This window comes from Labrus mixtus, chromosome 14 (genome assembly GCF_963584025.1).
Source record: "Labrus mixtus chromosome 14, fLabMix1.1, whole genome shotgun sequence".
Classification (NCBI taxonomy): Eukaryota; Metazoa; Chordata; class Actinopteri; order Labriformes; family Labridae; genus Labrus; species Labrus mixtus.
Genome location: NC_083625.1, coordinates 26,171,197 through 26,198,516, shown reverse-complemented (window position 1 = coordinate 26,198,516; position 27,320 = coordinate 26,171,197). Strand labels below are relative to the sequence as shown.

The 27,320-nt window shown below is 38.8% G+C and overlaps 2 protein-coding genes across 3 annotated transcripts; both read left to right on the top strand.

Annotated features, from left to right (window-relative positions):
* Positions 1-5,964: 5,964 nt before the first annotated feature.
* Positions 5,965-16,322, top strand: capns1a (calpain, small subunit 1 a). Of its 2 annotated transcripts, none has more exons than XM_061056005.1 (11): positions 5,965-6,290; positions 7,751-7,807; positions 7,906-7,942; positions 8,033-8,125; positions 8,537-8,594; positions 9,156-9,220; positions 10,397-10,465; positions 11,356-11,434; positions 12,236-12,352; positions 13,908-13,966; positions 14,100-16,322. In XM_061056005.1, exons 2-11 carry the CDS (start codon positions 7,761-7,763, stop codon positions 14,124-14,126), a joined length of 651 nt encoding a protein of 216 aa, XP_060911988.1. In that variant the 5' UTR covers positions 5,965-6,290; positions 7,751-7,760; the 3' UTR covers positions 14,127-16,322. The 2 variants fall into 2 exon arrangements, with proteins under 2 accessions (XP_060911988.1, XP_060911987.1); XM_061056004.1 differs by having other exon boundaries at positions 5,966-6,211.
* A 1,909-nt stretch (positions 16,323-18,231) lies between these two features.
* Positions 18,232-24,720, top strand: zgc:153990 (uncharacterized protein LOC768125 homolog). Its single transcript, XM_061056003.1, has 5 exons — positions 18,232-18,555; positions 19,213-19,427; positions 20,408-20,827; positions 21,114-21,167; positions 23,417-24,720. Exons 2-5 carry the CDS (start codon positions 19,301-19,303, stop codon positions 23,851-23,853), a joined length of 1,038 nt encoding a protein of 345 aa, XP_060911986.1. The 5' UTR covers positions 18,232-18,555; positions 19,213-19,300; the 3' UTR covers positions 23,854-24,720.
* The last annotated feature ends 2,600 nt before the right edge of the window (positions 24,721-27,320 follow it).

Below are 27,320 nucleotides of genomic sequence, written 5' to 3'. Positions count from 1 at the left end.
TAATTTTAGAGATGGTTACAGTGGATAGCATCAGAAATCGGGAAGAGAGAGAGAGGGAAATATGATGCGGGATGGATCCACAGGTCGGATTCTAACCTGGGCCTTCCGTTAACATTAGCCTCCGTACATAAGGCGAGCAAACTAACCACCAAGCTACCAGCGCCCCCCATGAAATAAATATTCTCATATCCTGTAAATTTGGAAATAATGTTGCACTCAAGAGCTCAGTCCTTCTGAAATCTTCAACCCCAGCCTGTATTTATAACAAACAGGACGTCACTTCCACTTCCCCTGAATGCTCTGAGTTTCCTCGTACAAAGTTTAATTTATAATTGGACTGAGATACCTTTGGGAAAAACCATGAATTCCTTCCTTTGTGTTATGCAGTGAACGAGACACGGCAGCAGATGGACATGGCTTGGTGGAAAGCGTGCATGTAGTTTGCATAACAATTATAAGAATGACTAACTAACTTTGAAATATGGCCAGACAATTAGGCTGTGTGAGGGATTGGAAATAGTAAGCAGCCTGAGGTCAGAGGTATTTAGGGAATAACATGTTGCCAATATGAATTCATGAGCTTCCCTCTGTAATCCCCCACAGTCTCAGTATTCCAATACAGATTTACAAGGAATATTTATATATCTATGAGAAACAACAGCTATTTCTGCTTCATTACCTTTTTATAGAACCACCCATCCGCTGCATTTATCCCACTTTAAAACCAGCCTTTTGTTAAGACTGATACCTCCCTCCTAACATTGCGCAGACATGAAAATCATCTCATATTGTCCACCCTGTGAGGCGAAAAAAAAACATCATTCAAAATTTTCTGCACATCTCACCCCATCCCGAGTCTCATTTTCTATGTTGAATCGAGGTGTAAAAAACCCTGCAGCGGTATAGATTTAAGGCACATTTGGTTCCTGCTGTGAGAGAAGGTAGCAATGGGCTTGAATGATAAAATTGCGTTGTCAAGGTAACAGGTTGTTCTGAAGACTGCAAATATGTCGTATCGGGGATGCTCCCCGTACAATATTTCACTCTGCAGCCTCTGAAGCATTGTGTTTCACTCCCTCAAAGTCAGGCAGGTGCTGCATATGTAATACGGTTTGCATTTATAATTTAGAGACGTTTAATAGGCAGTCTATCTCCATTAATGTTATTGAAATGATTCACCACAAATCTCATTTTTGCAAAGCAGAGCTGTCGAAAAACCTTGGGGTGGCACAGTGATTTCCTTCAAATGATGAATGAGGAGAAAGGTGCCAGAGAACAGAGATACTCCGAGGCACCCTTTAACATGGCTCCTGATGTAACCATGGATACCTCTATTTCATGGATGGAGTAATTTTAGCTGGAGTGGGATCTGAAGGATACATATCACTGTTTTCTGCACCACACATCATATATTATCACATCTTAGATATCAGCATACACTCCACAAACCTCCAAACACATGCATGCAGGTTCACATGTAGTTTACATGACGTGTGGTAATAATAGGAATCCCTGAGTGGAATGCAGTGCACCAAGAGACGCTGACATGTGGGTCGTTTTCTGCACAAACAGTCGTGCATTCACAGAAATAAGGCTGGGATGCAACGGATTAAATTGTTTATAACTCAGTGACCTAATAACAACATAATAAACAACATCTGTAAAAAACAACAACAACCTTATACATACCAACCCCACATTCTGTATTGTTATTGTTGTCAGTACGTGATTTGTGTTTACCAGGCAAATAACCCCAAATGTTATAGATTTTGTTTATGTTTGCATGTAAAAATAAAAGGCAATTCAATTGTAAATCATATAAAAAAACACCGTGTAGTGTGACAGGTAATATATAATCCAGCAGGCGAGGAACAATCAGGACATTTGCAGAGTAGAGGTTAGGAAGAAAATCTAAATTATAAAGAGATCTCTGTTAAAGCTGTAACTTTCCAGATCTTATATGATATACATTAAATACTTTACATAGCAGCTAAGCTTCCATCTACCTCTCCTAGTATAGTATGTTTATAATGTATAGCTTATTATGTATTATATTATATTATATACTAGTGTAGAGTATAAAATATTATTCTAAGGATATTATACAGATATTTATCTCCCTATAAAAGGATGAGGATGAGTTTTTCTTATATTCTCATTGTTGTATTTTAATTGTTGAAAATCAAAAAAAGACACGCACATCCCTCAGGTGGTGCTGGATCCATTAAACACAAATAGGTAAAAAAAAGCAAACGAGGTCCGCACACCATGAAGCTCCGGTTTGAAGGATTGATTGATAAGTGGCGAGGTGTGAGGATCTTGTTTTGCTTTTCTTTACATATTTGTTTTATGATTGTGAGTAAGCATTCTCCTCTTTAGAATAAACATGACATTAAAAAAGGAAATTAACCCCCCCCCCCCCCTCCCCATTGTTATAAACTTTGATTTTTTTTTAGACAAGTGGGAGGATTGTGCACCTTCTCCTCAGCATTAACACCAACATTTATTTAAGTAGAAATGTCATAATGCCAATAAAGGGAGTTGGCTCCATCACACTGTTTATGATATTTTATTGGTAATTTATTCATATTCTGTCTTCTTTTTTTATTGCCACGATTTGAATACTATACTGATGTTACAGTACATTTACTATCTATCTATCTATCTATCTATCTATCTATCTCTATCTATTTATCTAAACATTGAGTCATATGTTTTTATTGTAGTGATAGTGGAAAGTGTTGAGGAGAGACTTTCTTCAGTGTCAAGGCAACCATGGGCGCTCCAACCACGGGGGATTACGAGGAGATGTAGCAATGATAAAAACTGAGCAGCACTGACATGACATTCAGCCAGTTTGAAACAAGAGTATACTTCACTGTCACAGGGTAAGATAGTCAGAACATTTTCTAGAAAAATCGACATCTTTGTTTTCGTGGCTTTGACAATCAGTGAAACAGAAATGACTGATTGATGCCGGTATAATTGGTTAGTCTGTTAATTGTGGTTTATTTGGAGGATCCTCTTTTCCTATGGACTGATATGTGAAATAAGAGTAATTGTAATTCATCATTAGTAATCCTTTCATGCTTAAAATTGCAATTATGGACGCCAACCTCCACATCACGGAGTCAAAAAATAATAATGATTAAACGGACGGACAGCCTCTGCAGGCCTGGCAGTGCAGACAGTGTTTCACATCTTCATTTAGCAGATTGCAGACAGATCAACATTTATGCAAATGACTTGTACCTACAGTGTTTGCATGCTGAATACAGAACATACAGTAGTGTCTACTCTGTCAAATGCTCTCTGGCTCCACCTGCTGGTTTTATTCTGCACCTGCATGCAAACGCATTAAAATCTGCATGTGGGAAGACTTCCAAAAACACTTTTGGAAAAACTTTAGTGACACTTTAGAGACAGCATGTTGAAAAAAAGTTTGTGTCCTTCAGTTGCAGTTCAATGATGACACAGTTAGACCTGAGGGGGGCGCTGTCCTGTGGATGGCCTGTGTGGAGATGTGGCAAAACAGGTAGCTGAATAAATAGGACATTTGTCTGGGTGCAAATATTCAAATGATTCATCTTTCTATGTATTTAGGTTGTTTTGTAGAAAATCATCATGTAAGGAGTGTGACTGCTCAACTGTTCTGTTTCATTTCCCTGAAAGAGAAAGATGTCAAATGTGACCTTATCAACCTTAATGTCCTCCCTTTGATTTATGATGTGTTGCTATTGCCTCTGAGTTTGGCATTTTGGAAACAACAATGTTGTTATTTTTCGAGGGCCAGAAGTGACCAAATTCAGAGGCGAGAGAAAGAGGCTGGAGAGGAGAATTAGCAAATGTTGTTTCTCACATGGCAGCTAGCTTGGTTAGCAAGATGCATCTGTAGCATCCTAAAAATAATGTGACATTATTTGGGATGCTAAATTTGGCTGCTGGAACTGCAGGCTTTAAACCAAATCATATGACTTCTAAATGAACATTAAAATCCTTAAAACACAGAAATACATTTTTCAGGTAACATTGGGAACATATTCTCAATCACATGGTGGCCACACCCTAAAACGTGGGCTACCTTTCTTTGTAAATTTGTACTGTAAATGGGACCATAATTTACTAAACTGACATTGTACTGAAGAGGACATGAAAGTATGTTTTAGACTTAAACTGTTTAGAATAAAAGTTCTTCTTCTTCATCTCTGGAGAAACCCCAAACATCCTGAACCTGATGGACAAACTGTCACATTTGACAGTCATATATGTGACTACTGCTTTCTCTTCTCCATGTGCAGAAACAAACGCATTTTTATATCATACTCAACAGTCCTGATCACAGAACAGTAAAAGTCCCCTTGGCAGTTTGGCACAATTCAACTCAAGTATGGAGAAATCACAGCTTTTATGATCCAATTATCTGAGAATAGGATTTTGTCAAAATAATTGAAAACACAATTTTCTCCCAGTTCTCATTAAGCGGTGTTTAATTATTCAAAATGTAGTGCTATCATTTTTAAACAGTCCATTGGCAAATCTTCAGAGGGCTTTACAACAACGCTCCAGTTCCTCTGTCCAATTTTTAAAACCACCACGGAAATATTATTTTCCAAAGAGATCTTTCATAAAGCAAAGTAAAAGCTGATGTGTGGCAGGAAGGCCATCCTGCCGATGATAGTGGAGCTTTAGCTGTCACTCTGACGCAGTGGTTCTGGGTCCAGGGACTGACCCGGGTAAATGAAGACCAGTGTCATTTCTCTGTGGACGAATACAGAAAGGGTTAACTGAGTGAGAAAGTAAGTGACCTGCCTGATCAGAGAGCTCATTCTCCTCTGTTGTAGAAACAGATAATGCAAATCATATTTAAATACTTTCCGTAATGCAAAAACATAATAACATGTGAGAAGCACAGTGGGATGGCATATTGATCAAGATATTTTCAAAGAAAACATGTTGCAATTTACTATTGCAAATATATCAACTTAATTTGTAATGTTTTATGTATCTCTTTATTTGTACCTTCTCAGCATAAACTAATGTTCACTGTTGCCAGTAGCCTTTAAAAAAGGAAGACCCCTTAAAAGAGCAGTTTCAATAAATCTGGTTATAGTTTGTATTTTGTTTTGGTATTGGTTTAGAGGGGTTAGTGCCCTAAACACATTTTATTATGGCACAGGTAATAACTATCCTTCTCTGTGAGATTATAAGACAACGCAAAGCAAGTTTATTTACAGCACATTTCACACATGAAAAACAGCATGACAAAGGGAAAAGAAACACATTATAAAGCTTTTAGAAATTATAAAATTGTGTGTGGAATGCAGATAAATTAACCTGCACAGGTAGACATCTGTCACAATACATATCTTCATATGAGCGTTGGTGTTTAGGCAGGCCTAAAATCTTTTACATGACTTTTCAATCTGTTTATGGTTTGAACACAAAGTAAAAAGCCTGCTTTGAATCTACTTCATAAGGGGAAAGGGGCGGAACCCCAAAGCATTTTATTGGAAGTTAACTATTTGTGTGAAGGAAAAGTAAAGGAATAGTAAAATAGTCCTGTATACAGGGGCTGCAGTTCCTTTATTGACTGGTTCACACTTCACACCAGGTGGTGGCAGGAACCAGCTTTACCTGAATTCAATCAAAATCTATTTAAAAAGAAAAGATTCGATGATAGCATCGGCAAAGATGATATAGATATCAAGAGGTAGACTTCCTCATGGGACGGTACGTTGAGCTCCCCACTGCTGCATTAAATGTCCGTCGAAAATAAATGATGGCATTGTTTGATGAAATATATTGATTGAACAATACGTGTATACTTTAAACACGTGACGAAATGTTTAATTGTAAAATCTCAACTCCTTACGTTTAAAGTAAACCCGAGATGTGTAGCTTATCACACTGCGCATGCGCTGAACAAACTCTGCTACATACATGATACTCTCTATGTTCCACACACAAACTTCTTTAATCGCTGACAGAATAAACGCCCCAGCAGTTCCGTTATATAATTAATAACTTAATCTTGCTGCATCCATAGACTGTAAAGGCTGCATCACATCGAGATAAACATTTTGTGTCTGAAACACGAAGCCGGAAACAGCAGTTCTTCTCTTGTATCCCCTCCCTCTCTGCAGAGTCAGTCTGTTGTTGACGGACCCTCCTGACAGCTGAACTCAACTTTACACAGCGCTGTGATCTGACGGTAAATATATCCTTATGATACATGACACAGGGGGTCGTTCATCGTAGAAAACAGCGAGGAACTAAACAGGGTTTATCAGGTAGATAATGAGTGTTGTTGAATTTAACAGAGCCTCCCTCACGACCCTTGTAAGTTACCTTACTGTTAGCCTAGCTTAAGCTAAAGTTAGTTAGCTACTCATGCTAACGCCATTGCGCTGCAGCGAAGCTACATCCGTACTGTTAAGTGAATATATTACTATATATATATTAATAATATATTACATAAAGAAAACGTTTTACAAATATTGTGCAGCAGCAGCTAAAGAGATTTATAACACAAACTTACTAGAAATTATGCTAATTATGGAGTTAACAGTCCACCCTGTCTGATGCGGGTTTCAGGACTTTTATCTCTTATAAAACTTTAATATGTATTTTACAAACCTTTGTGAACTGTTTACATTTCATTCATACAGATATTAACACATGACGCAGTAAGATAACCTTCTGAATGCGACCTCTTTGCTCTGTGGGTGTGGCATTAGGTTTCTTTCCTAGAACAGGAAATATTGTAAGAGGGTCTGGTTGGTGTGCTGATAATTGCTGATTGACAAACCAGCTAAACCAGCACTACTCTGAGGCTTAACTGGTTTACATTGCACAAACTTGAGCTAATAGTTAACAACGTTAAACCTAGTTATTTACGACAGTAATGGCTACATTCACACTGCTATTAGTTTGTGTGACATCTACTACTCAGGCTTTCCATTCTTACTGATGTTTTACCTGTTTAAATGAATCCACTGGAAACTGAATCATACACCAATCAGCCAGAATATTATGGCCACCTATATAATCAACCACAATACAATACAATAGTTATTTCATAAATTCTACTTTAAAGAAGCTTCTACATGTTCACTTTCTGTAAACCGGTTCAAGTCCTGGTGCGGACCAAATATGGAAGTTGGTCTGGTAGCTGGAGAGGTGCCAGATCGCTTTCTGAGCACTGCCAAGGTGCCCCTGAGCAAGGCACCAAACCCCCTCCCCACCATCAGCTCAGCACACCTATGTGTGTGTTGCATGACTACAGAGTGTAAAAACAGAATTTCCCCTTGCAGGATCAATAAAATCCTTCAAAATGAAAGTAGATTTATCACATTTATGACCAACGTGAAATTTCTAAGCTTCGTAAAAGTATAATTAATGGTAGCTCTGATGTGTATGATTGCTTTAGATGGCACATGTGGGCATAATGTTGTGTTCAGGCTCATCGGCGTAAGTTTGACTTTGACATTTTTGGGCAGTTCCAAATAAATGAAACACGTAAGGGTTTGAGAGGAAAAACATTGAAATTCAGGTCAAATTACTTTCTTGAATGTAGTTTGCAACAAAATAATGTTCTACTAGCTTCTACTAATTTTGCACCTGCAGCAGGTGGTCACAGCTCTTTCTACTAACTCCCTGGATGATCACAAATTGATGAAGTCAACCTGCACTTCTGGACTTGAAATGGGGATTTGTTGTCAAACTTTTGTGCTTCATTTTATGTTCACAGTTGACAGAAGATGTATTTTGCCAAACAGTTCCTCAGTGGCGTCATTAATGTTGTCAGGTAAGAATCTGTATGAAGAATCTGTCGAGGCAAAGATAACGTTGTGTAGATAAAGTTGTGTGGCTTAACTTCTTCTTGTCATTGTTTGATCCTGACAGCAACATCGATCCAGCCCAGTTTGTGCCCTCTGAACCTGTGAGTAACCTTTACATCAAGAGCTCTATATGAAAATAAGAAGTCTTCTTAACTTAGGATTGTAATGTGTGTTTTGTGTCTGTCTGACAGCCTCCACCACGCAGACCAGCAGTGTTTGCCGAGGCACATGAGAGCGATGAGGAGAAGCAGTTCCGCAGAGTCTTCCAGCAGCTTGCTGGAGAGGTGAGTCCTAAAATAACATGGATATGGCTTTCATCTTTTTGTCGCTACCTATAATATCTATTTCAGCCAGGAACAGTCTTGTCATAAATGTAAGAAAGCCCCACAGGGGGGTGGGGGGGCAAAAGCTTGTGGCAGAAAGGAGGCTGCTGGGGTGGTGGAGGCAAAATGTTGCCAGCAGCAGAGTGTGTGTAGCAGAGATCAGTGAGACAGAAGTTGTGTTTAAATGGACCGCCTTGATGTGGGAATGAGCTGTGATTGGTGTGATGCAATGATTCAAGCAGCTGGCTATAGTAAACAAATTCCCCCTTAACCATAAAAAACAGATATCTACACCTTTGATTTGTCAATGCAGGTTTCCACCTACTGTATGATATTTAAATATTACATGTTTGTTGTTTTTTTGTCATATAGGACATGGAAGTGAGCCCAAACGAGCTGATGAACATCCTAAACAGAATCGTCTCAAAGCGTGAGTGTCTGCCTTTTTCTGTTGTCATCAAGTCATTTTTACAATTGTACACGTTTCCATGTGTCATGAGAAGAGAGACTACATCTCGAGGACTCAATAAGATACCGTGGAGTCAAAATTATGGAACACACATCTTTATTTACTTGATGATTTTTTGTCTTTTTCTACATACAAATTGAGACTGAGATTGAATGTCAGAAAGATTTATAGTGAATTGTCCTGATTTTGTTATATTGTCTACATACTGTATGCCCTGTTTTGCTCTATTTTTATGTTTTTAATGTTTGTATGTAATTTTCAATTATGTACATTTTCTTGTGATAGTAAATATTCTTACTTTGTTATTTTTACTGTATTTTATTTTAACTTTGTTTAATCTCTTAAGGTGAGGTTTTGAGATAAGCCCTCATGGGTTTCTACCTCACCTGCACGTGTTTTATTTTTTATTTGTTTTATTTTTCTGTTTGACTCTTCCTTCAAAAAATGTGCAAATTAACTAAACTAAAACTAAACTAAGAGAGACTCGACATGATGATGGACTCTCTTCCTTTGTGATTAAAGGTGGAGACCTGAAGACGGATGGTTTCAGCATCGAGTCATGTAGGAGCATGGTGGCAGTCATGGATGTATCCTTTCTATCATGAGGAGACTTTATGGTTTGTGTTTTCTAGGTGACGGTGACAACACAAATACACCAACAGCTGTCTGTAAAGCAGCACTCACACCCACAGCTCATTAGAGCTGCTGACATACATTAACACATTGAGACCGTATTAGAAAAGACTGTGGTATTGGATAATAAGGGTGAATGAACTCTGAATTTGTGAGGCTTCAACCTTGAGACTATGCTAAGCTTGTTGGAGAGGCCTGTTTATTCTCCACTGTAAATAACACAGCTGTGACGCACCAGTCCAGTTTATTCAAACGTGTCGTTTCAGATATCTCTCCACCTGTTCTCTCTCTGCTGTCTTCATTGGTTTTAAGAGTCCCTAGGTCAAATCCAATATGTTGAAAAGGGGATAAAAAAAAGTCTTTTGAAACATATTTTGCTAAAAATGTTGAAAATATTGACACAACCCAACAAGGCTTGTGTAAGTGAGGACTCAATAATAATGTAATGTAAACTCTTTATTCTTCTTTATTAATCATCTGTTACATATTTAGGAGAAACCGTAATAATGTTGTAAACTGTGTACCTTTGGTAAACAGAAATGATGAGATCCCTGTCATCTGTCATGTAAACCACCACTACAGAGTTTATAACAATCCCAACAAAAAGTGGATACCTGTTCCCTGCTGAGAGTTCTGTACTCTTGAATGAGGGAGGCTCATAAAAACACACCTTGTGCAAACACAGCCTGCACACAAGAAGCTCAAGCTAAAGCAGAAAAGGTGTTGTCTGTTCTGGAAGGAAGTAAAAGGCCTTTTTTTTTCTCAGATTGCTTTTTTTTAAGGGTGAAATGTTTAAGCATCAACAAACACGTGGAACAGTAAAAATAAAATAACACGCCTTCTGTAGTGTTTAAAACTTGCTCAGGTGCTCACGATCATCTGCTTTATAGTCGGTGGGAAAATGTGTGTTTACAGTTACACCATAAAGAAAGCTGTTAGTGCTTACGCCCAGCGTGTTTCAAACGTGTGTTGTCATGCATTTCACCTAAATGTTCATCTGATACACACTCTTTTCGCCTGAAGAGTTTGTTGTTGTTTTTTTATTCAGTTTTTTTGTTCTCTACCAGTTGCACCTTCATCAAACGTAGTTAGAACTCTTCATGCTTTCTGTTTCCTTAATCACATCTCAGAGTGATAGCACTGGGAAACTGGGCTTTCATGAATTCAAACAACTCTGGAACAACATTAAGAAATGGCAGGCAAGTGTCTTTTATTTCCCTGTTTTTGTTTGTGTGCTGCATGGTTCCATTCCTTTACTCAGTGCTTATCATGTCTATTTACTGTCGGGACAGAAGACCCTGTATGTGGAATAAATAAACACTCTATCAGCTGTTTGGTTTGAGGAGGACTTTGGTTTGAACCTCCTGTAGGCCAGAGTCTGATTTGTATCCTCGGTGAGCTGCCATGTCTTACATTGACATAAATTATTGGTAATAGTATTTATTAAAAGGCACTCATAACTCGGGCCTGACAGATATGGGATTTTTGGGGTCCGGAACCGATATCGATATTTGGAGAGAAAAAAATCAGGTACCGATATATTGGCTGATATCTTTCCTAGATCTTTCTTGGATCTTTAGAGATAGATAGATTTAGATTTAAACATTTATTGTGTTGATCCTTTAAATACAGTTATCAAACACTCGTGGAAAAGATATACAATGAAGAAAAGATGGTCACTCAAATCTAAAGTAACTGTGCATGTACGAGCCTCACCTCTTGACACTCTGGAGAGTGATGATGTTTGTTGTAATCCTTAAAGCGCACCCTGCTGGTGAAAAAGAAATGCTAGAGTAATCCAATGATACTCAAATGAAATGATATTTGACTGGTGAATAAATCTAGAAATATTGGCACATATCTGCGATAAAATAAGCCGAAACCGATTGCCACTGGATATGCTAATATCGGCCGGCTCTTTTATATTTTTTAAGATGGCAGTGAGTTATTCAACACACATTTGCTTCTGTTTAAATTTGATAGAACATTCAGTTTTTTACTTTTGCTTGTTTTTCGGTTGTGAATCAGATTTTCTGTAAAATATGACATTGATCTCAAACTAAAAACGTTTTTTCTTGTTATCGTTCAGGAAATTTACAAATCCTACGATGCTGATGGTTCTGGTGTCATCGGTGCAGATGAGCTTCCCAAGGCTTTCACAGCTGCTGGTGAGGTTTCTTTGTTTTTAATAATTCCCTTCAAACTTTTTCTCAGCTACTAAAAAGGTGCAGCCAAAACAAGAGTGTTAATACCACGACACAGTAAGTAAATAGTAAGTCATGTCTGTGCACGTTTACAACATACCGGTAGATATTATTGGTTTTGAACTGTGAGGCAGAAGCCTTTATTTTAAATGGTATTATTTTCTGTTATTAGTGAACCAAATGTTGAGTTGGTGAGCAGTGATTTTCTTCTGCGGGGTATCCATAGAGCTCAGCTGGTAGAGCAGGTACCCCATGTAGAGAGGCTTCAGTGAACCAAAGACTACGCCTATATGAATCTCCCATTGGTCTGAATCCAGATCCTGAAGCTCTGTGGTTCATGTCTGTTCTTGCCCTCTCTCTCTCTCTCTCTTTCTCTCTCTCTCTCTCTCTCTCTCTCTCTCTCTCTCTCTCCCCACACACATTTTCTGTCTCTCTACTTCTGTCCTGTCAAACAAAGCCCAAATAATCATCTTTAAAAAAAAAAGCTTCAGCTAACATCATTTTATTGGATCCAGCGTGTCCAGCGAACACTAGTTAATTGATGAGCTGCTCGGTTAATATTTCAACTCCTTGCATAGATATTGGAGCAGCCAGTCAGATGTTTCTACAAAGAGCGTTTTGTTTGGGCTGCTGTAGAAAGTTTTTAATGATTACACTATCTTATCAGTCTGTGAATATATTTATGATAAGCAGTGCAATGTGTCCTTTGTGTGAATGCTGTAAAATATTCATATAAAGTGATGATTTGGCTCCTCTCGTCCTCAGGCTTCCCCCTCAACGACCAGCTGTTCCACATGATCATCCGCAGATACAGCGATGAAGGTGGGAACATGGACTTTGACAACTACATTGGCTGCCTTGTCCGGCTGGATGCCATGTGCCGTAAGTTTTGAAAGATGTAAAATAATTACTTGCTTTATCCGCTTTATCTGTGTGATAAGAATCACTGAGTCATAAACTAAAGAAGAGAGGGGGGGGACCAAAGCTCTGTAAAGTTCAGTGTTTTGAACGAACACTGGCGTAAAGAAAATCTCGCCTGAGGACATCAAAAGCTCCAAACATTGAGGGGCTCCATTCAGTTACACAGTTCAGAAATATTAACAGCTTAACGCTCCAATAAGTTCAACAAGAACAGAGAGAACCTGATGAGACAGTTCTACCTGATGCTACGTAACTATGTAGAAAATAAAGGACATTTAATAGATTTCCCTCTCTGATAAAAGCTTAAAGAGTGGAAACCTATATGTGATACTTCTTACTTACCACACAACAAAAAATTTGTTTCACAAACATTTATTATGCTTTTACAGAAAGTTCACTGAACACAACACATGTTTGATACTGTTCATAGAAATAAAATGCATTAAGATAAAGATTTCCTTAATAAATAATTCATAAGTTCATAAAAAAGATTTCCTGTGAAGTATCACTTATAACCCACTGAAAGTGTGTGGTGGGGTCTGGATCTGTTTCCCGTTATATCTAGGCACTTTGTGATAAAGTTCACTGAGATTATTATTCTTTTTTTAACACAAAGAATCAAGACTAGTATTTAAAGCTTTGATACTTTGATAACCCTTCAGCCAAATGTAGCTCAATGAAAACTTCAAATAAGAACATTTATATTACGTATCTATATATTCAATTGATTTGGATTTCATCTCAACACACAGGCTTCTTAAAATTAAAGGCCACATATGCTAAATCCATGTTTCTCTAACACTATTATGTGTCCCTAGTCTGTCTAATAAACCCCCCAATTATTAGAAAAGTCCGTCCTCTCCGTCTTTTGCCTGCTCCACTTTTCAGAAAATGTGTGCTCAAACAGGCTGTTTGGAGATTTTCCCTTCATGACATCACAAAGGGCAGTAACCCCTCCCCCAGGTGGGTGACACTCACACAGCTAGGTGTTTGTTCTGCCCTCTGAGTCTGCCTTCTCACCGTAAACAATAGGACATGGAGCGAGAAAGCCAGAGCCATCCAAGCCCTTCCAGAGAGGGGGCGTGGTCAGACACAGCTCATTTACATTTAAAGGTACAGACACAGAAACAGCCTGTTCTGAGCAGGGCTGAAATAGAGGGGTTTATAGACATGATCAAATACAGGATCAGAGTGGATTTAGAACAAGAAACTTCACAGATGTGTTTGGGGAGTTCTGAGACTTATTCAAACTGGAAAATGAGAATAATATGTGCTAGCATTTGATACTTAATCTATAAACAGCAGCAGCTTTGGCTGTATTGTAGTCCCACCCCAAAGGGGTCGCTGTAAGATTCACAAGCCACCAGAAGTCAGTCTGTTTGTTGAGTTTGAAGCTCCAAAACGTTTGGATCTTTGTCTGCACATATAGAAGGAAAGCCCCAAAAGGTTAATCTCCCCATGGCTGTAATAATCTAGTGAAAATAGCTGTTGGCTAAACTGCTCTGCTCTGATTCAGGTGCCTTCAAAACCCTGGATAAAGACAACAATGGGACCATCAAAGTCAACGTTCAAGAGGTAAAGGGATCGCAGTTATTTGAATTTTTAGCAGGGTTATTCTGGATTGTTTTCTTTAAAAAAAAGGATGCTTCAGATGAAAAGACATCTGTGTTTACATAAACATGTTTTCTCTGCTCTTGTTTCTCTTCAGTGGCTTCAGCTGACCATGTACTCTTGAGTCCTGACGATTCCTCTCCTGCTCGTCATAGGGAACTACTTTGTTTGTCTGCACCGTGCCGAATATATTCTTATCCCTACAACTCCCTGTTACTTTGCCAACCGCTTTGTGAGTGCAGGTTTATTCTGAATGCAATGCAAGTCTGTTAGTATGTTCCATCACACTTGCAGGTAAAATATGATACTGCATTGCTGACCCAGAAAAGCCCAAACCTGCACTTACACCACTTAGATGGATCAAAATTAAATGCCATTGAATACTCTTGAAAAGTATGTAGCCAGCAAGATTCAACTTCAGAAAAGATAAAAGTATGTTTGAGTGGAGGGGCATGTTTGGCTTTTTAAAAAATCTGCTTAATTCTCACAGTTTAACATGTAATGAGAGGAGACACAACATTATCAAGATACTTTGCACCCCTCCACAATTTGAGACATCTAAATGTGTGTCTACTCATGAAACAGAAAAACTCAGATTCACCTGTATTTATGCTAAAATGCTGACATTGGACAGTATACAGTTCATTTGAAACAGTTAGCATAGTGCTCTATTACCTTTCAACTAGAAACATAGGGAGGGACTTGTCATGAATATTGATTAGCCTTTATATCGCCCTATAGTGCTGAATGTGAGAACATTCAAACACAAAAACACTGTGTGTCGGGGGTGGGGGGAGCAGCTGACATAAAGTTTGCAGTGCAGGGTGGGTTATTCAATTTTTTTTATATTGTTGAGAAACTAAAGCACTCAAATAATTCTACAAAGAAACACAAGAATGCTTCTTGTTCATTGTTGGGTTAGATACTGGTGCATGGGTGACAATCAGCTATTACTAATGTCTGTTTTGCTTTTATAGGAAATAAGGAAAGACCAACATCTGTACCCACCTTATCCTTAGGCTAGCTTAAGCCATCTTACAGTTCAGTGCCACCTCCTGACATAAACCGGAAAAGCCTGGTTCAGTTGTCACTGTCAACAGTCTCCTACTAGGCACAAGTTTTCTGTTAGAGTGAGCGGTGTGAAGCTGTCACATGGGTTACACATTTTGCTTTGAATTTCCACCTATACTGTAATATCCTCCCACCTTTCTGATCATAGCCTTCACAGATCTGTCAGCATATGAAGACTGCTTCTTTGACAACTTCTATCTTCTCTTGTTACACCTGTTGGGGCGGAAGTATGTACACCTTCAACGTTCATTGTAGGAGTTTAGTGATGTCCAAATTGCCATAACACCCTCTTATTAGCTTCTACCTAAGCTGAAAACTCCTTTGCAGTCACATGAGTCGTTTACAGGTTGGTTGTCCCACCCTAACAGGTGCTACAAGCTAGCACAACATTGCTCTGTCTTTACCTGCTTTTCCTAGGAAAAGGTTCAATTTGCACAACATCGGTAAAAATGTGTGGGTGGAGCATGTCCCTGCAGAGCCTTTCAGGTATTTGGGAGATGTAGTCTGCATTTTTTGTTTTTACATACATCTGAGTTTTAATATTTGTTAAAATACATTTAATGTGTTTGTGTAACCACGCACAATTCAACTGATTGGATTTTTCTTGTTCACTAAAACATCACAGTTACACAGCTCACCATTTTGGTTAAAAGTGAAAGAAAATAAATGTTTATTTGATGTTTAAACTTTGGTACACCTGCAGATCATTGTTTAATGATTAGTACACTCCATTATTTTTGCATCCGAGTTGCACTGTTGTTGTTTATAGCAGTTAGGAATCCTGATGCTTTCTGCAGCCACTGAATGATCTACACAATTAAGAAACAACATAAACATATTTTTAAAGTGACCTATTGTAAATGTTAGTGTATACTCAGTATATCCGGCTCTATGTCTTTTCCTTATGAGCGAAACTCACATCCCAGGAGAGACGGTGTTATTGGGGCAGGCTTATATTTTGGGATTTTATGTTCAATGCTGGTTGTGCTGAAACAATCTGTGTTTGAGTTCACTGATCACATATTACTGTGTACTCTCTGAAATGCCTGCACCAGATAGTGCCAGCACAAAGTGTGATCTAATAATATATAACATATAAGTATGCCACTAATGCATGCAGCCAGTAGCAAAGAAGCAATTATGAAAGTTCTTAACCATGTAGTTGTAGCCAAAATCTTTAAACTGTTACTGAAAATGCTTGGTCAAATAAATTCCTGTGCCATATTTGGAATAAACATGGTATGTTCAATGTTTGACTCTTATTCTTAATCCACTTTAAATGTTGTTGCTGCCTGCTTTGAGTCATGAGTAACTTAATATTAGGTTCTCACTTAGAGGCTGAACTGGGATCTACTTTGAAACATTTTAATCCTAAATAGTAGGTGCATTCTTAATATACATTTTTTGCTTATTTTTAGAAAAACCATTCAGTTGCTGCTCAAAACTAAATATGAAGGTTTTAATGAAGGTGCAAAGCTAAGCAATCACAATCCTCTTGAAGGTGAAAATTGGGAAAATGTATATTATTACATAAGAAGGACTGTTTATTTTAATGTACATTATGAGGTTTGAACACATGAAATGGATAGTCCACTCTTGAAAATATGGAACAAAGGTTATTTAAAGGTCACATATTATGCAAAATACACTTCACCATGTTTTTCTAATACTAGTATGTGTCCACGAACCCTCCAATTATGAGAAAAGTCCATCCTCTCCGTCTTTTGCCTTCTCCTCTTTTCAGAAAATGTGTGCTCAAACAGGCCGTTTGGAGATTTTCCCTTCATGACATCACAAAGGGCAGTAACCCCTCCCCCAGGTGGGTGACACTCCCACAGCTAGGCGTTTGTTCTGTCCTCTGAGTCTGCCTTCTCAATGCAAAGAATTGGACATGGAGTGAGATAGTGTAAGCCACCCAAGCCCTTCCAGAGAGGTACCTCTGAAACTTATTTAATAGGAGGATAATATGTGACCTTTAATGACAGTTTGAATAATGGAATAAATAAAACCACTCGCATCTATTGGCTAGTCAGACTGTAAACTTTGGTTCCTTTAATTATTCTAGCATTCATTCAATCTATTCAAATAACAGTCATGATTCCAAAGATTTATCTTCAATACTATTTACTTTATTCAGACTTGTTGTTCCATATTCCAACATTTGGTTCTGATGAAGTCATGTGATTGTACAGGGGCAGCCACGATGAGTGCTGATATAAAGTACAACATCACTGTGACTTTTCACAGTATGTATCACCGTTGTGCTCTGATACCCTTTATTAACATTATACTGGACAAGCTGCTAACTATGACTCACAAAACAGTCTTGTGACTCGATGACTATGTCACTGGTGCCATGATACATTTACTTAAAAACACATGAACGTAAAACAAAGTAGGGGATCTGCTGAAACAAACAAGGAAAGTACAGTTTTGTCCCAGTCAAGTTCTTGGACTACTGGTCTTTGGGTTGGCAGAGCAAGTATTGTTTTTTATAAACATCTGAACATGAAATATATAGACACAGATAAATACATCTAGAAAATTCAGAATCAATGTTATCAACAATATAACGAGATACATCTTTCCAAAATCTGTTGATGTATAGGGCAGTGCCAGAACAGGTACACCATTGGTGGAGCAAGTAATAATAATCATTTGTTACTGCAAATATGTTACAATTCAATTAGCAGATGCTTTTATCCAAAGCGACGTGAATCAGAGAGTAAGTACAACACTAATCCATTCATACACCACCACCGAAGCAGAGGAAGCAATGCAGGGTTAAGTGTCTTGCCCAAGGACACATCGGACATGTTGCTCAGCTGGGGATCGAACCCCGACCTTCCGATTGAGAGGCAACGAACGCACTACAAAATGATAATTAATATTCTCTGATTTAATTGAAATACGTCAGGACAAGTCCGAATATATTGCAGATGTGTAGCTATTAATATTTATTACACGTCCCCACTTGAATAAAGGTAATGAGATTCAAAATACACTGTGTGTGTGTGTGTGTGTGTGTGTGTGTGTGTGTGTGTGTGTGTGTGTGTGTGTGTGTGTGTGTGTGTGTGTGTGTGTGTGTGTGTGGTTGAATCAAGTTAGCCTCCATCACCGTCGTTGTGAGCCTTCAAAATAAAAGTTCATCGTTACAAACGGGAAATTTTAAGAAATAACACAATGCTATGTAAACTGTAAAAACCAACAGAATAAATCTTGTTTATTGTTAGAAGTTACACGTGAAAACAAACTCTAAAATGTCCTGCAATATTGTCAAACTTGTGCCGACATGTGTGTCCACAGCCGCCTCAGTTAGCTCTGGTTAGCATGGTAACCGGTTAGCTCTGGTTAGCATGGTAACCGGACATCTTGTTGTGTAGCATTAGCTTCAGACAGGCTAGCTTGACGGTTGCTATTTTGTCGATAAGGAAGTTTATCATTACGATTGTGGACTAATTCCCAACTTCTTTGACACGGAGGTATATTCAACATCTAATCAACTGTATTTGCCATTAGGATATACCTTTAGCAGTGTGGTTAGATATAAGTGCTTCGTTAGCCATTTCTGACTCTTGCATAGCAAAGCTAACAGCTAACCTAGCGTGTGAGGTCGTGTAATGCTACAATAAAGAGCTAACTAGCTAACTGCACGTTTCGCGTTATAAGTAATAAATAAATAAATAAGATACTCGTTAAAGAGAATGTATTGTAATGTTATTTTGACTGTAACCACTGCTTTGAATAAAGCTAACTAGGCTGTCATAGCATCGTCCATTGTTCATTCACTCTGCTCTGACATTATCACACAAACTTAACTCTGTTTTACTTCCACACTTTGTGATAAAAGATCAATTCAAACTCTCCATTCACCGCCTCAGTTAAACGTGTGTAATGTTTATGATTTATTTTACATAATTAATGAAAAAGGCGTGCTCACACGATGATTTCCCAGCTGTCGAGCTTCAATGATTTCATCGATTTCTCTTCATTTGAGCTCTTGAGAAGTTTCCTTTCTGTGCACAGCCCTCAATCTAAGATTTATATATCAAATTCAATGTAACAAAACATGAGTGAAATGTGGGAGGATTTCACATACACAATCATGTGCTTTTCTAACTGTGTTGTTTGTTTATCAGGGGACACATCTGACATCCAGCTGCAGAAGTTGAAGCAGATAATTGACAACAAGTTCACCTTGGTAACGACTGACTGTGTGTGTGGAGGATGTCTTCACCATTATACTACAACCCAGACAGTGGTACTCGCTTCAAGAAAAGGAAAGCTCGTTTCTCCTTCAGTGAAGTCCACATACTGCTGGATGAAGTGAGGAAGCATCGTATGATTATAGTTGGTAAGATTAAGATTAAGATTTACTTTTATTGATCCCCGCAAGGGGAAATTTCAGTTTTTACACTCTGTAAGTCATGAACACACACACAGGCTGAAATATACACACACATGCACAAACATGATCCTATGGACATGCACTAATGGAGAGATGTCAGAGTGAGGGAGCTGCCCACAGCGGGCGCTCCTGAGCTGATGGTGGGGAGGGGGTTCGGTGCCTTGCTCAAGGGCACCTCGGCAGTGCTCAGGAAGTGATCTGGCACTCTCCAGTTACCAGACCAACTTCGAGATTTTGTCTGCACTGGGACTTGAGCCGACGACCCTCCGGTTCCCAACCCAAGTCCCTACAGACTGAGCTACTGCCGCCCCCATGTGTCTTTAAGTGCTTATCTTTACCACAATGATTTATTTACCATCTAAATAAAAAAAAATTGTCAGGGTTCTCAGAAAACCAGTGGTTGTCCAGAACTTGGTTAATTAAAAATGTAGAATAAAGAATAGAAGAGGAGATTTGGTCATATAGATACAGTATAATAATTTACACTTTATTGATCCCGCAAGGGGAAATTTGTTTTTACACTCTGTCTAGTAAACATGCTACACACACATAGGCCGAAATACACACACATGCACAAACAGGGTCCTATGGACATGCACTAATGGAGGGATGTCGGAGTGGGGGGGCTGCCCGCGGTGGGCGCTCCTGGGCTGGTGGGGGGGTTGGGGTTGGGTGCCTTGCTCGGGGGCGCCTCTGCGGTGCTCAGGGGGTGGACTGGCGCCTCTCCAGCTACCAGGCCGGTTTCCGGACTTGGTCCATGCCGGGACTTGAGCCGACGACCCTCCGATTCCCAACCCAAGTCCCTACAGACTGAGCTACTGCCGCCGCCCGCCCGTATACTAGAATGACGTAACAAAATGTTGGTGGATCACTGTCAATGACATTTAATTTCATGTGCTGAAGTTAATTTTGTTTTCCCCTGACAGGTAAATTCAACCGTGGCGTGCCAACAGACGCAAAAAAGCGAGTATGGGCAGAGATTACCGCACGAATCAATGAGATTGGGGAGTGCCAACGGGAGGTCATTGAGGTCATCAAGAAATGGTCCGATCTTAAGTGTGACACCAAGCGGAAAGTGGCTGCTATGAGGTCAGGGACAGTTCCCCACAGGGGCCTCAACTCACGTCTTTCCAGGGACCTTAACCAGACAGAGAAAATAGTGCTCCAGATTCTGGAGATGGACGACGAAGACCAGGGCCGGGGTGACTTTGGCCCATTGGGAGATGATGACGATCTTGCAGAGGAGGAAGAAGAAATAGATGAGGAGGATATGATTGGAATGCAGGGTTCTCCCAACGGCGGGTTGGAGATGGGGTCCATGCCCCCACCGACCTCCTCCAGCATGAGTAAGAGCTTGAAGCATTAGTTTCTCCTATGTTTGTTTCTCAGTGTTTACTTACCTTTATATCAGGTTAAACAACAGCAAGATGTTTTTGTGTCTACATGTAACATAACAAGTAATTAAGAAGACATCCAAGTTATGTTTTTCTCAAAGTATTGTGTTGCAACACAAATGTAAATGGGTGACTACTATGTGATAAGTCACAGTTGACTGTTTGATGAATGGCTTATTTAAAAAGTTATTTGGGAGAAATGCATCCTAATTACATTTAAATGCTTTGCATGTTGCAGGAGATTCGTCACAACCTTCCTATGATATGCAGTACGAGATACCTGCGGCAGAAGGTGAGTGGTCACTAATCAACAAAGACCCTGCAGTAAGCTTTCAGTTGTTTTTTCTGATTGTAAAACCAGTATCTGGAATGATAATGAGTAAGCGAGTGCCTATCTGACAGCATAAATATTTGTCCAAAAAGGATTAAACTTGATCCATTGCTCCAAACAGAGTTTGCATGTTCACCCCGTGCATGTGTGGGTTCTCTCTGGGTACTCCGGCTTCCTCCCACAAAGACGTGCTCGTTAGGTTCATTGGTTGCCCGTAGGTGTGAGTGTGGCTGCTTGTCTGTCTCTATATGTCAGCCCTGTGATTGACTGGTGAACAGTCCAGGGTTTAACCCCGCCTCTCGCCCAATAACAGCGGGGATTGGCTCCATTCCCTCACGACCCCAAACGGGAAAAGCGGTCAAGATAATGGATGAATGACTTTGCTCCATACAGTAGCCTGTTTAGTTTCAAGAAAAGTTTTTTTTTTTTACTCTACTCACTACTCTACAGAACTCCTGGTATTATCTCAGTTCATATCTGGATGCTCAGCTTGTTTTAAGTTTAGGATTCCTTCCTGATAAAGTGGAGCTGAATTATCCACAGGCCCCAACCTTTCATAACAGCGGTAATTCAAACCAGTAAACATAGAATAGAGAAGTGTAACATCATAAATAAACGTCTCTCCAACACTCTCCAACTAACAAGAGGGTGGTGTCAACAAATCTTTTCAATAGAGAATTGTTTTTTATTGCTAGATTATTTTTTTGTTCTCTTTGGTTTTTGACAGACATTCAAACTAGAATATAAAGAAATCTCTGTGGCTCTTATTATCAGTGTTCATCTCTCATGTATTATCAGGGGTTTAACCTGAGCCGGGCACATTGTAAAATGATAGCAATCATATCACATTCATACAAGATGACTAGTAAAGCGTTGTTATTTCAATGATAAATTAAACCTGTAGTGCCCAAGGGGAATTTGCCTAGGGCATAAAAACACATTTGACAAGAGAAACCATACGAGGCAGCACACATTAAACATGAAAGAAAATCATTTTAAATAGGGCCTGACCGATACAGGATTTTTAAGGCCGATACCAATATCTCTATTGGAGAGGAAAACAATCAGATACAGATATATCGACCGATATCTTTCTTAGAACTGTTGGATCTGTAGAGATAGATTTAGATATACACATTTATTGTGTTGATCCCTCAAATACATTTTAAACACTTGTGGAAAAGATATACACTATAATGAAAACAAGATGGTCACTCAACTGGAAAAGTAACTGCATGTATGTGAGTCACGGCCTGACACTCTGGAGAATGATAATGCTTGTTGTAATCCATATAGCGCCCTCTGCTGGTGAAAGAGAACTGCTGGTGTAAAACGATGAAATTAAAATGAAATGCTATTTGACTGGTGAATAAATCGAGTAATATCAGCACATAACTGTGATTAAAAAAAAAACAGATACACATAGTTACTGGATATGCTAATATTGTCCGATATTATAGGCTGGCCGATTAATTGATCTAGCTCTAATTTTAAAAAGCACATCATTAAAGCATTGTAACATCACCTGTGAGGGATATCAAGAATCAATTTCTATAAAACGCAGAGTGCCAAGTTCATACTGTATTATCAGACCTTGTTAAGCAGTCTAAATCAAAATTTTCAGCCCGCTCACTTTGGGCTCCAGTAGTTCACATCCTCCCCCCTCTGCTTGTGGCTGGGTGGCCCCAGGAATGTGCCACCCAGCCACAAGTATTTTGCTGAAGTTGCTCTGCTTCATGTACTTTTGCTGTACCCTGAAACTGCATAGTGTTTTAAAGACAAGTTTACTTCTTGCACTTTAACCCCTAAAGAGAAATCCATGTTACTGTATTAATCCTCAAAGGGAAATTCAGTTTACCTTTGTTAAATTTTGACAAAATTAAAGCAAAACATGATTTTAGTCATTTTATTATGATTTCAATTTTATTTTGAAGACATTTTTTTGGATTCAAATCGTAAATCTTGTCTGGTCTTAAAAAATAAGAGATGTAATATCATGACATATGTCCCAGCCCTATGTTGAATGCTGTGTGGGAGAAAGAATGTTCTGCATCCTGGGCACTTGCACTACGGCACTGATCGTGGATCAGCACTTAGTTTCAGCCAATTGAAAAATTCAGGTATCAGGATACGTTTCAGGAAGTATGGTTTTTAGAACATTTCTGTTTTTTGGCACATGATAAAACTGAGTCCATTTTTCTTCACCTAAGATGTCGAAGCTGCATTCAGAGACTCAGACGATGACCAAAGAGACGACACGCTTCCTCCTGCTCCAACGTCTAAACCCACAGATGATCACCAAGGAAACAACGGCATCCAGAAACAACCGCAGACATCCTCAGGACCTTCGACATCGACCGGTACGCCTCCGACGCCCGGTCCGCCATCGCAGAACACGAGAGAAAGCCTGCTGCACAACGCATCGCTGAGCCTCCAGGAGCAGCACGCCACCAACATCCTGCTGGAGACGGTTTCACGCTCCCTGGAGCTGCTGTCTGAGTCGGTGCAGCAGCTGGCAGAGACGCAGCAGGAGTTTGTGCGAGAGTCGCTGCAGCTCCAGCGGGAGACGGTGCAGGTTCTCAGAGACTTCACAGGCGGAGCCATCTCACTCATGCATGACAAACTGAACGGACGGCCGGCGTTATAGCAACAGAGAGTCACACTGTTGAGTTGTACCACTGACTACATTCATGGCCTTCAGGTGCAGGAACCTTTCCGTTCCTTTGGACTCCACTTCTGGTTACTGTATTTTTTGACAGTACTCTCAGATTTTTTGTGGTTTTTATTTTCCAAATGTATTTGTAGAAACATTGTATTGATGGAATTTCTGTCCGTGAAGTTACATTAAAACAGAGAAAATAACTGAAGTTAGCCATGAGAAAGAACACAGAGGGTTTTTTTTACTACTGAAAGTGAGACGCCTACCACTTTTTTTTTAAGCAGACACCACATTTAAAGCCTTTCCATTCTTTTATTATTGACTTGCAAAGAAGCATTCTTTTATTTCCAAAAGTAAGTTTTTACAGTCTATGGTTTCAACCCATCTGTGTCTCCTTGTATAGGTTGTAGTTGCATCAGTTGTCTGGAGATTATCACGTGTACTGTAATGGTGAGTGGATTTCTGCACCTGACCATTATATGGTCTCTAAGTGTGAAAGCCGTGTTTGATACTTTGAAAATACCTGTACCTGAAAACTTTGTGATTGTCTCATTATAATGTTTTTTTTACATTGCAGATTTAAACCCTTGAAAATGACAGTTTGAATAGTTTCTTTTTAATATGGATAATGCCCTCACTACAGCGCTGACGTCACTCTCGTAGCTGTGACTCTGCAAAAGGTTTGACTCCTTGAAATGACATGAATTGTGTTAAGAGTTAAAACATGTATCCTCATTCATTTGGGAGGTCCAATCCCATCTTTTGACTTCAATTCTATGGCTGTTAATTTATTATAGGCATTCTTATGTATTTTGATTTTCATAAATGCTAAATAAAAAAATCTAATAGCTAGAATTATGGCTTTGCAGTAGTAAACAGTAAAGTTTTACTTAAGTTTACACCCCCCGGTGTTTCCATCAAATGGCAATGATAAGTGTTGTCATACAGGAGAGGAACTTGTTAATTTAAAGAAGACATTACAGTTAAAAAAAAAAGACGCAAATCAGACTCCATTCAACAGAAGAGGTCACATGATCATTTAAAGTAGGGACATCAAATCAAAGACGGTCTCTTTGTGTTTCCCTGCAGATCATTTGAGTCTGTAGACTCTTCTCATGACCGCAGGAAAAACCAGGAACATGGTGGGCAGTGAGAGGGGATCATGTAGATATTATAAATATAATGTAACCAGAAAAATTACCAACTCTATCAACGACTCTTATCTGCAACGAAGCATCAAAAACACACCAGTTCAACATGTTTTGACTTTCTCAACAAATACGATGTGGGACCTAACATGCAAACATGTTTTATCTTTGAATACACACCCCGACATTGCACCAGGTGCTACATGCCTTCAGAATGATGAGCAATGCGGCTGAGACTCAGTACATGAACTCTTTGCAGTAATGGCTTACTCACTCACTCAAACATGCTGTAATCTGCTGCTGAAAATAGTTCCTAACCTTTGCTGGATTTTCTCTTTATTAAATCGCATTTTGTAAACTTAAAGTGCCATTGGACCTAAGAGGCTATAGAGTCCTTCTAAACATTTAAGAACATTTATAAATCCAATTTTTAATGATTAAAATCTTCACTTGCAACTGGGTAAGGACCAAGTCCCTCAGTTTAGACGAAACAACAAAATCAGAAAGCCTTTAGTAATGGACAAACATTGTTGGTAAAACAGAAAAATCAAGGATTTAAAAGTAAAGTCTATTATAAAGTAAGAACGTGCATGTCAATGGATGATCTCAGAAATATTATGACAGTATATTTACACAGAGACAAAGGTCCAACAGGCACAAATATCCAGCTGGTTCTGCACTTTAATTGATACTACAGTAGGTGGCTCTGCTGCACTGTCTGTCTCACTGTTCTGTAGTGATCACAACATTCATTCATGTTCAGTGTCTTATTCTCTACAGTGTTGTGCAGAAAAACTTTAACAATATAAAATCAAAGTCGTTTTTTAGGGTGTATGTTGAACAGTTGATCATCTCACGTTTTCAAACTTTCTCTGTGAACCAGAGCAATCAGAAAATAAGTGAGTGGTATCATCATGCATTAACTCAGAGTATTACGAGCATGATTTCTGAACATAGCTTTAGCAGACATATAAAATCAGCAAACAATACAGAGGAAGAGCCAACTTCGTAAATAGGTCGGCAGCACTTTGAAGTGTTTCGTTTTGAGAAGTGGAAAACTTGCAGACTTGTGTATTCAGCACAAAGTCACAGATTACAGTCCTGCCTATGATAATCATGTGAACTATGGCTCTAACTCTCAGCTATTCAAAGAGGACGCTTATATTGTAATTGCACTTCTTTTTCTTCAGCACGTTCTTTAAGAACAGCTTTCATTAGAAGTATGGGGGGAAAAGCATGGTATAGTTTTATTTTGTATGGAAATGTTGTATCCTTACATTCTTAATATAAATTTTAACACTTCTAATGCAAATTTATCTAAAATGTTTTGATAAAAGATTCATAAATACAGTTACTGTTTCAGGCCACTAGATGGCGCTGATTTTGTTTCTCTGGTTGGTCAGCAGAGCTCTGAAGGTGAGTGGCATGTATTAGTTGAAAGTGGTTAAACAGAGGTGGAGACGTCATCAATTCATTTGATTTTAACTTTAATCTGCCTTCATTTAATAAAACAGGTTAATTACTGTTTTTTAACAAGTTGCATTGTTAACAAAAACTGAAATGGTAGGCTACAGTATTAAACCCACATATACGCACGCAGTGTGTAGACTATAATACAAGTTCAGTTTGAGCAGTCGGTCTGTCAACTGATTCATACAAGTTTGCAGTTTTTAAATAAACCTCAGTTTGAACCAGCTGACGGATAAATATGATAAAACAAAAACTGACAAGGTCTTCATTTGAGGGAAAACATTTGCAGTTAATATAAGGTTAAAAAAATCTAAATATTTTAAACACAATAGTGTTGCATTGTGACTGTCTTTATAATATATGTCATCCATCTTCTGGTGATTCACACTGTGTCATTAAATCCACAGTTTGAACTTCCCAATAACAACAGAGGCTTAATGTTTCCATCCAGTTTGAAGTTCTCCATTCATTGTAGCATTGCTCTAAAAACCAGAGAATCAGAACCAGAACCAGAATATCTGCTTGAGATGAGATGTTTCCTTCTTTATTCCCTCATCTTTGTGTACAGATGTTTTTCATAATAACACTCTTTAGATATCAGGGTGTCATCTCTACACATATGTTACTAGACTCAGTTTCTAACAGGCAGGCTCACTGTAGAATCACAGCGTCAATTAATTTCTGCTTAGTATATTTATATTTTTTAAACCTAAAATATAGGTCTTTTTATGATATATATATATATATCATAAATATTTATGATGAAAATATTGTGTTCTTAATTCATCCTAAAAGGGACAATGTGGAAGAATATATTACTTGTTTTTAGCCTCTCTT

What these genes read in the sequence shown, in the direction of transcription:
- capns1a (XM_061056005.1), top strand. Translation starts at nt 7,761, where the DNA reads ATGTATTTTGCCAAACAGTTCCTCAGTGGCGTCATTAATGTTGTCAG. An exon ending in GGCGTCATTAATGTTGTCAG is followed by an intron (nt 7,808 to 7,905) that starts GTAAGAATCTGT and finishes TGATCCTGACAG; the next exon opens with CAACATCGATCCAGCCCAGT. An exon ending in AGTTTGTGCCCTCTGAACCT is followed by an intron (nt 7,943 to 8,032) that starts GTGAGTAACCTT and finishes TCTGTCTGACAG; the next exon opens with CCTCCACCACGCAGACCAGC.
- zgc:153990 (XM_061056003.1), top strand. Translation starts at nt 19,301, where the DNA reads ATGTCTTCACCATTATACTACAACCCAGACAGTGGTACTCGCTTCAAG. An exon ending in GCATCGTATGATTATAGTTG is followed by an intron (nt 19,428 to 20,407) that starts GTAAGATTAAGA and finishes TTCCCCTGACAG; the next exon opens with GTAAATTCAACCGTGGCGTG. An exon ending in CGAGATACCTGCGGCAGAAG is followed by an intron (nt 21,168 to 23,416) that starts GTGAGTGGTCAC and finishes TCTTCACCTAAG; the next exon opens with ATGTCGAAGCTGCATTCAGA.